The sequence below is a fragment of the Bufo gargarizans genome, chromosome 9 (assembly GCF_014858855.1).
Source record: "Bufo gargarizans isolate SCDJY-AF-19 chromosome 9, ASM1485885v1, whole genome shotgun sequence".
Lineage (NCBI taxonomy): Eukaryota > Metazoa > Chordata > Amphibia > Anura > Bufonidae > Bufo > Bufo gargarizans.
Genome location: NC_058088.1, coordinates 112,321,132 through 112,336,235, shown reverse-complemented (window position 1 = coordinate 112,336,235; position 15,104 = coordinate 112,321,132). Strand labels below are relative to the sequence as shown.

General features: G+C 41.5%; 1 protein-coding gene across 1 annotated transcript; it reads left to right on the top strand.

Annotated features, from left to right (window-relative positions):
• The first annotated feature begins 797 nt into the window (after window positions 1-797).
• On the top strand, window positions 798-5,347 carry LOC122919379 (cis-aconitate decarboxylase-like). Its single transcript, XM_044268373.1, has 6 exons — window positions 798-875; window positions 2,175-2,229; window positions 2,399-2,586; window positions 2,908-3,012; window positions 3,102-3,307; window positions 3,410-5,347. Exons 1-6 carry the CDS (start codon window positions 855-857, stop codon window positions 4,329-4,331), a joined length of 1,497 nt encoding a protein of 498 aa, XP_044124308.1. The 5' UTR covers window positions 798-854; the 3' UTR covers window positions 4,332-5,347.
• Window positions 5,348-15,104: the final 9,757 nt, after the last annotated feature.

Below are 15,104 nucleotides of genomic sequence, written 5' to 3'. Positions count from 1 at the left end.
GACCACGGAAGTGTAAATGAGGCTTTAGATGACCATACACAATGGATGAATTTCTAACGTGACTGCCAATTTTAACAGGACCGGCTGACCATCTATTGTGTATGATGTTGTGCCAACTCTACCCTGACAACAGATAATAAGGGGAAGAAGGATTGAGTATGTTGGATTTCAATAACCATAATCTTTTTGTTCTGAAGGGAGTTAAAACGTTTGCAGAGGTGTCTGCTGACTGAGATGAGCGTGCATGTGGGGGATCGCGGCATGTAAGGAATAACGGTCGGACAGACAAGCTTTCCAACAACTATATGAGGTGAATGGTCACCTGTAGATAAAACCTTGGACTTCATAGGTAATATTCAAAATAATGTACTGAGCAATTTTACTAGTTCAGATTCCTAAACTAGTAAAACAACTTTACTAGTTCAGAGATTGCTATAAAGGCGTCAGAGCAACTATAATAAGAAGGATATGATGTAGGTGTGAGGCATGATGTAAGGATGCATGATGATCATACTTGTATCAGACGACACAAGGAAGAACAGAATTCTCAGAAACAGAAACCTACAAGGTAATGACTATAGTGACATGACCAAGGATCCATGTTTGCTAAGACGTCAGGTACATTACTTCCTGCAGAAATCCCCTGTCTGAGGCCCCACCTGCTGGAGGGGTGTAAACTCCAGGTTAGCTCCACCAATTTCTTTGAAGTGACAGTGATGTAAAAATGGAAAACAATGATGTAAGGATGCAGAACTGAATAAATATCACTGGACAGAACTGGAGAAACTAGACGGCAATACAACACGACATCTCAAAACTCAACTCTGCAGCTCAGAAGACACCTTGTGCTCAAGATGCTTTCCACCCTTGTCCATGTAAGATTTTTTAAATAATTTTGTTCAAATTCCTTTTTCTTTTGTATTTGGCGCTAGATACAAGGCAAGTTAGATACTGTGCAGGTGTCAGGTTCAGGTTTGCTGTAACTGTATGTTGTTGTAATCAGTATTATTATTATTATTATTATATTTCTTCTTTTGGATAGTACAAATGTAGGAGAAGAAGAAACTCACTAAACTGTGGTCTTAAACCCAATTAGATTTCAGGGGGAAATCACATCCCACCATCTTTAGTGTTACCTATGTATTAATTATATTCTATCTCCCAAATATATGCCCTCAATGCTTTTAAATATTTCCATCACCTGCATTTTCTGTCATATGACGGTCGAGCATCATCTAGTGGTGGGATCAAGCATTACACCCAAATGTAACTTTCAAATTTTTGCAACAGAAACTGTTCAGATAGTTAAACTGTAAGGGTGTTTACACAAATGAATTTTAAATTGGCATTTTTCCACCACAAAAAAAAATCTCCTTTAGTGCCTTGCTAGATTTTAAGACTGTCTAGAGAAAGAGAACTTGGCTTTTTTAAATAGTAAAATATGCCAGATTTATTAATGCCACATGTCAGCTTTATGCTGCAAGATAATGGTGGTGTTAGGAAGAGAAAAGTAATTCTAGCAAAGATGTCCCAAATCTATACTGTGACAAATTGTGATTTCTTTGGACAGCCTCTTCTAAGTTATGATCTCTAAATATCATACACCGTTAGTAAGTGTGCCTCATTGTCCGTATGGCAAGTTCAGTAAACTGCAAGTATTTATTACACTACTAGACAAGGCTTAAATAGCACATAAATGCCACGTAACGTGGATCCATCAACTCCCCTGAAATCTTTGTTTCAATAAATACTTATATTCCCCATAATATAGCAATTCTGGAGCATTTTCCTTAAGTTTCTTAGTTGTACTGTTCCTTTGTTATTTCTCTTGTAAATGTAGAAATATTTTGGCAAATAGGTGTAACCATTTCACTTGTCAAAGAGGTATGTTCCTACACAGTCTGAGGGTGTCCAGACATTGCTGACACTGTCAGACTGTGCTTGGACACAACCTATTTACAGGGATTTTAGTAACCAGCTTTTAATTTTGTCATACATCGACAGGAGGAATAAAGAAGGAATGACATAGCATATAGTAGTATGGGAAGTATTATTTGCTAAAAAAAAAGGCGGCGATATTTCTTCTGTGCGTTCTATATTTAATGTAACCTAAGAAGAAATGTTAGAGTGCAGACTACAAATATTCCAGTTACAATGTTTCTCTTTTTTTCTAGAACACCAAGAAAATTCCTGAACTATCAAGACACATTCACAAGTCGGCTGCGAAAGGTAAATAATCGTCTTGTTGCCCCCCAAAGTTCTAGGTTTGCCCCTACAAATGTGACTGTATCAAAGTCTCATTTTACAAGAATGATAATAATGCACGGGCTGAGATGAAACAACAATGAAGGATATACTGTATAGAACTTTATTAAATTATTCGTATTTTTATTTTCAGTGGTTATTGGAAACCAGTTGGAAGACACGGTGACAAACAGTTTTGCATCATTTGTTAATGGGACACGCCCAGAGCATCTGTCTGATGTCGTCCGCCACAGAAGTAAACGTATGATACTGGACAACATTGGCGTGGGACTGGTTGGCAGCAGAACACATGTCTTTAACATTGTGCTGAAATACTGCCAGGTAAAGAATGTCTTGGGTGACTATATAGTTACATGTAGGGTACATTAGAAGGAGATGAGTGCAGATGGATTTACTGTGTATGTCCATTGTGATCACTTTTGTAATACAGTAAATTGTTTTCTGAGCCGAAGTTATAAGGCAGTAGATACATCTCTAGGGAAAGTGTAAATGGTGGAGTCACATTAAAGTATTATGCATGTCAGTAATTATTCCTGAGCTATGTGGATCAGTTATATCTGTGTCATGCTTAAATCTTGGATACTTGTACTTCTAGCATATCAATATTATTTATATTCTTGTTTATATCATTCATTGTTTTAGGACCTACATTTCTCGGCTCATGGCAATACTACCCTCTGTTCAGTCTTTGGCCAAAAAGGTTTGAAGCTCTCACCAACCCTGGCAGCCTATGCCAATGGAGTTGCTGTAAGTAAAGATACACAGCAAAAGAAAATATAATAACGTAATAGATCCATAGAATTAGGCTTGTATAGATGTTGTCCCTATTCACACAGGTTCACTCCATGGACTTTGATGACACATGGCATCCTGCCACTCATCCATCAGGCGCTGTGCTTCCTGCCATTCTGGCTCTGTCTCAGATGCTTTCACATGCCAGAAGAGTCAGTGGTGAGGAGCTCCTGACAGCTTTCAATGTGGGCATTGAAATACAAGGAAGACTGATGAGTTTTTCTAGTGAGGCAAAGAATATTCCTAAAAAGTGAGTAGTGAGCTCCACCCGAGTGCATAATCACCATTGCATAAGAAAATTCTATTATAGCAAATTGGAACTAATTCATGATATAATGTTTTCTGTACACAGGTTTCATCCACCTTCTGTTGTTGGCACCATGGGAAGTGCAGCAGCTTCAGCCAAGCTCCTTTCATTAAACAAAGATCAATGCACCCACGCCCTGGCAATTGCAGCCTCTCTCTCTGGTGCTCCAATGGCAAATGCTGCCACTCTAGCCAAGCCATTACACATTGGTAATGCGACTAGGTTAGGTCTTGAAGCCGCCATTCTGGCTGCTAACGGTATGGAGGCCAACTCTCTCATACTTGATGAGGTACCTGGCTGCTCTGGTTTTAGTGCTTTTTATAGTGACTACCAGCCTAAGGCTCTCACCTCACCAGGAAAGCAGTATGAGTTTCTTCTTGAGAAGCAAGACATTGCTTTCAAGTCTTTTCCAGCACATTTAGGAATGCACTGGATAGTTGATGCTGCTGTTTCAGCGAGAAGCAGGTTTGAAGAGCAATATGGATCATTTGACCCATCCACTATCCAGACAATTGTTCTTAGAATTCCAGTCTCTAAATACATTAACCGACCCTATCCAGATTCAGAACATCAGGCTCGTCACTCCTTCCAGTTCAATGCCTGCACTGCACTGTTAGATGGTGAAGTAAATATCAGGTCTTTCCATGAAGACCAAATATTGCGTAAAGAAATCCATAACCTGCTGAGCAAAGTTGAAGTGGAACACCCACAAGACAATGAAGCCAACTTTGACCAGATGTATGGAGAAGTGGTCCTGCTGCTGAAAAATGGAGACGTGATGATTGAAAAATGTCACACTTTTTATGGGCACTGGAGAAAACCTCTGAGCCGAGAATCTCTACTGAAGAAATTTTTGTCCAATGCTAGACACGTCCTACAGGAGGACCAAATTGAAGGTGTAATACAGATGGTAGAAAATCTAGAAAGTGTCACAGACAGCTCACAGTTACCACATCTGCTCCAGTAAATTTTCAAAAGAAAATTATTTTATTATATGCAATATGTTGCAGTTAAAAAGGGGACAAGAAAAAATTTCAATGCACCATATGCAAGGAGCTGAAAATGCAAAGCAAGAGCCTGCCCTGTTTCTGTTAAGTCTGCAAGAAAATGTGGATGCGACACGGACCACATCTGTATCTTGCAGATCCGGCAGTGTGAATGCATACTTGGAAAGTTTTCTTGTAATTACTGGGGTTTTTAAAGAGTACACTTGAACTACCATATGCAATATTTGTATAATCCTATGTAAAGGATATTGTTTATATGTTAATTAAGTCTTGATGATATTTATGTATATTTATATTTAAATGTATTCAATGTTGTTCGGTTGTTGCATGTGATTCCATGTATTTCCAGGTCTTTCACTGGAAATTGTCCTAAGAATGTGACAAGTCTGATTATCCTGTATGGGGGTGACTGCCACTGACTGTGAAAGCTGCTGCAAGCAATATTCTCTCACTCACAGGTCTGCTGATTTGCGCACATCATGCAATTTAAGGGGAAGTTCATCCTCCACAACTAATTTATTGTTGGTCTAATGCATAATTAAAAACGAAGAAACTTTTCAAATAATCTTGATTAATAATATCCTAACATTTTGTGTCAGCTACCTTCTAGACCTCTATGTTCGCTCTTCCATTAGGAGCCTCCATCAGTAGTTTAGATTAGCGCAGCGTGTAGCACCATTCTGTCCAAACAACTGAAACCTTGTCAAAAGTATAATTCAATGGGGTCCATTGAGTACCACTTAAATTCTTTGTATGTTCGGTCCAGAAGTGAGCAGAACTTAACTTCTGCAGTAATTTATCTATATTTAGAGGTGAAGGGAATTCGATTTATGATTCATCGGCTTGTGTGGAGTCTTGGAATGTTAGTGAACTCTGCTGAATTATGTAAACCAATCACAGTGCTCTGCTGTATGATAGCTCAGCCTTGCTGAAGGTACCTACTATGACTTCAACTGCCCTGTACATTATTTGTGAAATATTAAATAAAATATTTTTCAGACAGTATTTGTTTTTGCAGATTGCGTTCTTTATGTCAAAACCAAATCACCAAAAAATTACTTTTGACAACAGTATTGAGCAGTAGAAATACTAAATACCCACGTTTAAAGGGGGTGTCTCACCGCCCTGGTGGAAAGTGATTGGTTTCCAATGGGGTTGCCTTCTGTTGGAAATTTGGGCCCCATAATTCTGTCAGAAACTAATCCCAACAGAGGCCAATCCAACATTGATGCTGAGAGTATGATTGTCTACTGAGCCGTAGAAGAATTTAAAAACACATTTAAACAACAGGTTTATATATATATATATATATATATATATATATATACTAACAGAAGGAACTGGCTTCGCACGATTATATTTCATCCATTTCATTTAATGTTTGTGTGTCATTAAAAGATATTGAGTGTATGCCCCCAAAACAGTGACCTCTACAGCATCTCACCCCCTTAACAGTGACCTCCATAGCCCCCCACTTCTTAACACTGACCCCCCAGTGCCCCTCCAACTTAAAATGCGACCTCCACAGCAGCCCACCCCCTTAACTTTGACCTTCACAGCAGCCTACCCCTTTAACAGTGAGTTCCGCAGCACCCCACCCCCTTGACAGTGACCTCCACAAGGGTCTGCCCCCTTAACAGTGACCTCTACAGCACCCCGCCCCTTAACACTGGCCTTCATAGGGGAACATCCCCTTAACTGTGACCTCCTCCACTCCCTGCCCCCTTAACAGTGATCTCCACAGTGACCTCCACAGTACCCCATTTCCTTAACAGTGATTTCCACAACACCCCGTCCCCTTAACAGTGGCCTCCATAGCGGACCATCCCCTTCACTGTGACCTCCACAGCAGCCTGCCCCCTTAACTGTGACCTCCACAGCATTTCACTCCCTTAACAGTGTCATCCACAGCACCCTGCCCCTTTAAAGCTGACCTACAGCAGTAAAGAAAAATGGCTGGGTTGTTATGGAAACCTGATGTAAAACTGTGTGTATGTCAAGACTAAGGGTCTGCAAGCTTCTATTGACTGATAATGGTCATGTGACATGTGTATGGCAGTTGGGATATGAGTGAAAAACCTGTAGGCTTCTATTGGCTAATGCAGGTCATGTAATGGTGCCATATTTGCATGTTTTGGGAATATCTCAGGAACGGTACGTCTTAGTGAGATGAGACCCAGCCTAATACCTTCCTGGAAACCAGATGTACCTATTGCCAAATTTACTGCAGATCGGTCCAGTCGTTTGGTCGCAAAAAAAACCTCATATATATATATATATATATATATATACACACACTCACCTAAAGAATTATTAGGAACACCATACTAATACGGTGTTGGACCCCCTTTTGCCTTCAGAACTGCCTTAATTCTACATGGCATTGATTCAACAAGGTGCTGATAGCATTCTTTAGAAATGTTGGCCCATATTGATAGGATAGCATCTTGCAGTTGATGGAGATTTGAGGGATGCACATCCAGGGCACGAAGCTCCTGTTCCACCACATCCCAAAGATGCTCTATTGGGTTGAGATCTGGTGACTGCGGGGGCCATTTTAGTACAGTGAACTCATTGTCATGTTCAAGAAACCAATTTGAAATGATTCAAGCTTTGTGACATGGTGTATTTTCCTGCTGGAAGTAGCAATCAGAGGATGGGTACATGGTGGTCATGAAGGGATGGACATGGTCAGAAACAATGCTCAGGTAGCCCGTGGCATTTAAACGATGGCCAATTGGCACTAAGGGGCCTAAAGTGTGCCCAGAAAACATCCCCCACACCATTACACCACCACCAGCCTGCACAGTGGTAACAAGGCATGATGGATACATGTTCTCATTCTGTTTACGCCAAATTCGGACTCTACCATTTGAATGTCTCAACAGAAATCGAGGCTCATCAGACCAGGCAACATTTTTCTAGTCTTCAACAGTCCAAATTTGGTGAGCTCGTGCAAATTGTAGCAAATTGTAGGCGGAATTTTTTTATGTTTGATGAAATGTTTTTTCTTCAGACATCGGGGGTGTCGATGGGGGCCAAGTTCTCTCCCTCCATAGCCAATATTTTTTATGGCATGGGGGAAGAGAAACTTTCTCCTCATCGACACCAACCCATTTGTGGAGAATTATAGGTGGTGTGGCCGTTACATCGATGACCTGATCTTCATATGGTCTGGCGATGTGGCGGCCATACCCCTTTTCTCCAACTATTATAACACTTGTGTGAACAGTATCCAATTTACTGTTCAATTCGACACCTCTCACATAGTGTTTTTAGATCTCCACCTGAGGGGGGACTCCGCTGCAGCCTCCATTCACTCAAATACATATAGGAAACCAACCTCAGACAATACATTATTACACACAAGATCGTGTCACCCCACTCATACAGTTCAAAACATACCTAAAGGGGAACTCATTAGAGCTAGGAAAAACTGCAGCCAGCAAAACATGTATGAAATGGAGGCTGAAGATATTATCAACAGATTGTCTAGCAGAGCTTACTCCAAACAGTTGATGATAAAGTTTTTGGCATGAACAGTGACAAATTGATAAATATGGATGCAAAAAAAAATCCAAATGAACTGTGATACAAATTACACAAAAAAGAATGTTTTTGTTACACAGTTCAGCAGTGAATATACACAGATTTGCAACATTATCAAAAAACATTTCCAGTATTAGCATGTGATAAAAACTGGAGTGAGGTGGTTTTAACCGGTGTAAAATGTGCAGCACGTAAAGCCCCTACAATTGCAAATATGGTTAGCCCAAGTATGTTTCAGAAAAACAAAGTAACATCGCCTATTCAAAATACTTGGTTATCTACCAAGGGCAATTATAAATGTGGGCATTCTGTGTGTATTTGCTGCAGATACATGAAAATATCCAAATCATTTGAATCCTGTGTCACTGGCCAAAGCTTTGCGATAAAATCATTCTTAACCCTTTCATGACCAAGGGTTACTGATGCCCCAGTGTCCAGGTCAAAATTTACAAATCTGACATGCGTCACTTTATGTGGTAATAGCTTTGGAACACTTTTATCTATCCAACCAATTCAGAGATTGTTTTCTCGTGACACATTCTACTTCATGATAGTCATAAATTTAAGTCAATATATTTCACCTTTAGTTATGAAAAAATCCCTCATTTCTAAAAAAAAAATGAAAAATTCACATTTTTTTAAATTTCAATTTCTCTGCTTCTAAAACAGAAAGTGATACCTAATAAAATATTTATTACTTAACATTCCCCATATGTCTACTTTATGTTGGCATCATTTTGGAAATGTCATTTTATTTTTTTAGGACGTTACAAGGCTTAGAAGTTTAGAAGCAATTCTTAAAATTTTTAAGGACATTTCCAAATCCCACTTTTTAAGGACCAGTTCAGGTCTGAAGTCACTTTGTGAGGCTTACATAGTGGAAACCGCCCATAAATGACCCCATTGTAGAAACTACACCCCTCAAGTTACTCAAAACTGATTTTACAAACTTTGTTAACCCTTTAGGTGTTCCACAAGAATTAAAGGAAAATGGAAATTACATTTCTAAATTTCACTTTTTTGGCAGATTTTCCATTTTATTACATTTTTTTCTTTAACACATTGAGGGTTAACAGCCAAACAAAACTCAACATTTATTACCCACATTCTGCGGTTTACAGAAACACCCCACATGTGGTCGTAAACTGATGTAAGGGTGCGCGGCAAGGCACAGAAGGAAAGATACGCCATATGGTTTTTGGAAGGCAGATTTTGCTAAACTGGTTTTAAATGTCATCTCCCATTTAAAGCCCCCCTGATGCACCCATACAGTAGAAACTCCCAAAAACGGACCCTATTTTGGAAACTAGGGGATGAGGTGCCAGTTTTATTGGTACTATTTTGGGGTACATATAATTTTTAATTGCTCTATATTAAGTTTTTTATGAGGCAAGGTAACTGAAAAATTGCTGTTTTGGCACAGTTTTTTTATTTTTACAAGATTCATCTGACAGGGTAGATCATGTGCTATTTTTATAGAGCAGGTTGTTACGAATGCAATTATATCAAATATGTCTACGTTCTTTGTTTCAGTTTTACATAATAAAGCAATTTTGAAAAATATATTATGTTTTTGTGTGTCCATTTTCTGAACGCCATATGTTTTTTATTTTTCTGCCGATCGTCTTGTGCAGGGGCTCGTTTTTTGCAGAAAGAGTTGAGGTTTTTATTGGTACCATTTTTGGGTACATAGGATTTTTTGATCATTCATTATTACACTTTATGGGGCAAGGTGACCAAAAAATTGGCTGTTTTGAAACAGTTTTTATTTATTTATTTATTGTTACAGCGTTTATCTGAGGGATTAGGTCATGTGACAGTTTTATAGAGCAGATCGTTACAGACGTGGCAATACCTAATATGTATACTTTTTCTTATTTATTTGAGTTTTACACAATAATAGCATTTCTGAAACCAAAAAAATGATGTTTTAGTGTCTCCATAGTCTGAGAGCCATAGCTTTTTTATTTTTTGGGCGATTGTCTTAAATAGGGTATAATTTTTTGAAAGGGATGAGGGGGTAATATGCCTTTTTGATCGCTTGCTGTTGCACTTTTTGTGATGTAAGGTGACAAAAATGGCTTTTTTTTTACACTTTTTTTTTTTTATGGTGTTTATCAGACCGGGTCTATCATGTGATATCTTTATAGAGATCGTTACGGACGCGGTGATACCTAATATGTGTAGTTTTTTATTTTTCATTTTTTATAGGAAAAGGCAATTTATTTTTTTAATTTTACATTTTTATTTATTTATTTTTACTTTTATTTATTTTTTCACTTTTATTTTTTTATCAAGTCCCTCTTGGATCTTGGAGATCCAGTGGGGCTGACGGCTGTACTATACTTTTGCAATGCTCTTGCATTGCAAAGTGTAATACAATCAGATGCCCTGTAGGTGGCACCAGCGCAGCGCGGCAGCCCCGATGGTGGAGAGAGGGAGCCCTCTCCCTCTATTAACCCCATGGATGCCGGTGCCGCGGCATCTATGGGGTTACAGCAGAGTATCAGCATAGAGCTGACACTCTGATGATGGCGGCGGCTCAGGAATGGAGACGCTTCCATCAAACACAGCAGGGAGACCGAGCGGGGGGGGCAGCGCTGGGAGGGGGGGGAGGGTGTCACGGCCAGCATTGAGGGAGGTGGGCAGCAGGAGCAATGTATGGGGCGGGGAGGGGGCGGACTCCAGGAGGGGCGGACATCAGGGCACTGTGGACACAAGGTGGGGCGCAGATCGAGGGGGCACAGATGGGGGGGCTGCACAGATCGGGGGGGGCTGCACACATTGGGGGGGCACGAGGACACTGTGATTTCAGGCTCTGATCTGCAGAGCGTAGATCAGAGCCTGAAACCGGCATTTTTTCACTGCCTCAATCCGATTGGTTAGTCTGCACAGACTAACCAATCGGATCGATTGCCGGCAAGGGGCCACTCTGATTGGTCCCTTGCCGGCATTACTGCACTATATGCTGTCCGTGACGGCAGCAGGGCAGGGGCAGAAGCTTGAATCTAAGCGCTTTGCAAGCGCTTGGATTAAAGAGCTGCCAGAACGTTTATATACGTGGTAGCTGCACGGGGTATGTGCAGCTATCACGTATATATACGGATTGCAGTCGGGAAGGGGTTAAACTGCAACACAACGTATTCCATCTATTTGATCACATGCACTAAATGTTCAGTCCAATACGTGGGATGCACCACAAATGCTATAAAAACCCGGATAAGAAAGCATGTATCTGATGTACTGCACCATGGAAGCCGTAATGTCTCTGCGGCCAGCCTTCATTTTGCGGTAGTTCATGGTGGCGATACATCGGACATGCTTGTGCAAGGCATTGAAAGGGTCAATAGACCAGCAAGAGGTGGCGACAGAAGAAGGAAACTTCTAAATAGAGAATCCTTTTGGATTTTCAGATTAGAAAGCCACCAACCTCTAGGATTAAATAAAAGGTTAGATTTGATCCTTCAGCACTGAACACTAGACTTCCCGTTTTCTCCATATTAATCATGAGAATATTTTAAGTTTAAAAGTGTTTTATTGTTATATATCTTTGTAGGTGGGAGTGGTCGCATGACCCCTTGATTGGTCTAGATGCGGTTTTCTCCTCCTATAAATGTGAAGACTTAATGTTTGTTCAATGGTCATGAGTAAGGGCTGTAACTGTTTTGTTGCCTGAAACGCGTAGACCAATATTATCTGTACCTGGATCTTTTAAAATTTTAATACGAAATAAAGTGCTATTGGAACTTCTCAAAGAAAGGCTGGATACCCCCCTTTTTTCATTCATTTAAACTCTGCTCCCAGTCCGGGTGAGGAAGTCCGTGCCTCCATGATTGAAGTCTCCAGATAGGTGAGAGCTGCTCTGACGACCTTTGAATAGAATATTAAGTCTACGTATTAATTATTCATCTGCCAAATATTAAAGACAGATCACAGGGAAAAGACTCATAAAAAGCCCTGAACGTGTTATGTCATCGGCAACGATTACTGACTGTAATTATACTTAATTGCTACTGAGATTTAAAAGGAAAACTTAACTATTTTTTAAGAAACTTCCGGACTGTTGTAACTGCAGTTTAGAAGAACTGAAACATTGTAAAGGGGTTGTGCAGTGTCAGGACATGAAAGCTAGAGGGCGTGCAGGTAAACATTGTAGACAGGGGCCCTAGAAAAAAACAATAGCCATGTTGTAGGAGTTGGGTCAAAATTGACAGAAGATGGGGGATTACATGTAGGCAGAAGTAGGTGAGGTCAGCGATACCGTAGTGCAGCACAAAATACCACAGTGCAGCACAAAATACCACATCAGCAGCACCAAATACCACAGTGCAGCACAAAATAATGCATCAGCAGCACCAAATACCACAGTGCAGCACAAAATACTGCATCAGCAGCACCAAATACCACAGTGCAGCACAAAATACTGCCTCAGCAGCACAAAATAACACAGTGCAGCACAAAATACTGCCTCAGCAGCACCAAATACCACAGTGCAGCACAAAATGCCGCATCAGCAGCACCAAATACCACAGTGCAGCACAAAATACTGCCTCAGCAGCACCAAATACCACAGTGCAGCACAAAATGCTGCCTCAGCAGCACCAAATACCACAGTGTAGCACAAAATACTGCATCAGCAGCACCAAATACCACAGTGCAGCACAAAATACTGCCTGAGCAGCACAAAATACCATACTGCAGCACAAAATACTGCCTCAGCAGCACAAAATACCACAGTGCAGCACAAAATACTGCATCAGCAGCACCAAATACCACAGTGCAGCACAAAATACTGCCTCAGCAGCACAAAATACCACAGTGCAGCACAAAATGCTGCCTCAGCAGCACCAAATACCACAGTGTAGCACAAAATACTGCATCAGCAGCACCAAATACCACAGTGCAGCACAAAATACTGCCTGAGCATCACAAAATACCACAGTGCAGCACAAAATACTGCCTCAACAGCACAAAATACCACAGTGCAGCACAAAATACCGCATCAGCAGCACCAAATACCACAGTGCAGCACAAAATACTGCCTCAGCAGCACAAAATACCACAGTGCAGCTCAAAATGCTGCCTCAGCAGCACCAAATACCACAGTGTAGCACAAAATACTGCATCAGCAGCACCAAATACCACAGTGCAGCACAAAATACTGCCTCAGCAGCACAAAATACCACAGTGCAGCACAAAATACCACATCAGCAGCACCAAATACCACAGTGCAGCACAAAATACTGCCTCAGCAGCACCAAATACCACAGTGCAGCACAAAATACCACATCAGCAGCACCAAATACCACAGTAAAGCACAAAATATCGCATCAGCAGCACCAAATACCACAGTGCAGCACAAAATAGTGCCTCAGCAGCACCAAATACCACAGTGCAGTACAAAATACTGCCTCAGCAGCACCAAATACCACAGTGGAGCACAAAATGCTGTCTCAGCAGCACCAAATACTACAGTGCAGCACAAAATACCACATCAGCAGCACCAAATACCACAGTGCAGCACAAAATATCGCATCAGCAGCACCAAATACCACAGTGCAGCACAAAATACCACATCAGCAGCACCAAATACCACAGTGCAGTACAAAATACCACATCACCAGCACCAAATACCACAGTGCAGCACAAAATACTGCTGTAGTCGGCACAGTAATCAACTGTATCACCACCCTGAGGACAGTGCTGTGCATGATCGCTGTGTCCTCCACAACTAGCTGATTGGTGGGGTGCTGGGAGTCAGTCCCCTGGCAATCTGATTTTGATGACCTGCCCTGTGGATGGATCACCGGTATCCTGACACTGCACAATCCCTTTAAGACTGTATTAAAGGGATTGTCTGGTCTTGGAACCAACAACCCCTATGAGCTTTGTAACAATGGCTGGAGATGTGGACCAACTAGGTCACTAATAGATTTGGCATAGGCATAAACCAGGGAGTGTAGTCCAATAAAGTGTGCGTTCTTCAGTCTTTAACCAGGGAGGTACGGACATTCTTACAGGAAATTTCCATGTCACTACCCTTGGCGTAATCTCTGTTAGCAACAGTTTACAAATAAACGTGGAGTTCCCAAGTCACGGCACAGAAGTGGTAGGTAGGAATCATGGTCCAGGCAAGCAGAGTTCATGCATAAGAGTAGGTCAGGCAGAGGGCTGGACTGGCAGCACACAAGAGAATGAGGTTAGGAGAATAAGCAAAATGGAACCATAAAGAGCGAGAACGAGCGCACATCAAACTGCAAGAGCCAGCGTATGCAGGGGACCCGGCCAGGAAGAGGCAAGGACGAGTCAGCACATCATGGCAGTCTTTCACAGAAACAAGTCTATCAACATTTTATAAAACCGAGAATGAGAGCAAGAGCACATTTACTTACATGCCTCTTTCTGCATTGCGGAAGTTGGTTGGCTTTTTGACGCTCATCTACTACTAAGGCTACATTCACATGACCGTAAGGGCCCTTGCAGACGAGCGTTGGTCACGCTGCGAGTCCGCAGCGCAGCTCCCGGCCTGAACTCCCAGCACTGATGGGGTCACATAGCATTAGATTGATTTATGATGCTATGTAACCCTTACAGTTCTGGAATGTATTGGATAACACTGGCATAATGCTGTCAGTTATATACCATACATTCCAGAACTGTAAGGGTTACATAGCATCATAAATCAATATAATGCTATGTGACCCCTGACAGCGCTGGGAGTTCAGGCCGGGAGCTGTGATGTGGACTCGCTGCGGGAGGAACGCTTGTCTGCAAGGACCCTAAGTGTTTTGCAGTCCGCAAATTGCAGATCTGCAAAACATGGATACTGGTCGTGTGCGTTGTGCATTTTGAAGATGACACATGGCTGGCACTATATAGAAAATGCCTTTTCTTGTCCACAATTGCGGACAAGAATAGAACATGCTCTGTATTTTTGCTGGCCCGCGGAACAGAACTACAGATGAGGACAGCATACGGTGTGCTGTCCGCATCTTTTGCGGCCCATTGAAGTGAATGGGTCTGCACCATTCCGCAAAATTGTGGATGCGGACCCATTTATACGGTTGTGTGAATAGACCCCAACTGTGTAACTCATCTGAACTCTGCACTGCTGTTTGGTAGCAGGAATCCAGAAGAAGCAGCAGGAAGTATCACACTATTACAGGAGCTTTCAAACCGGAGAA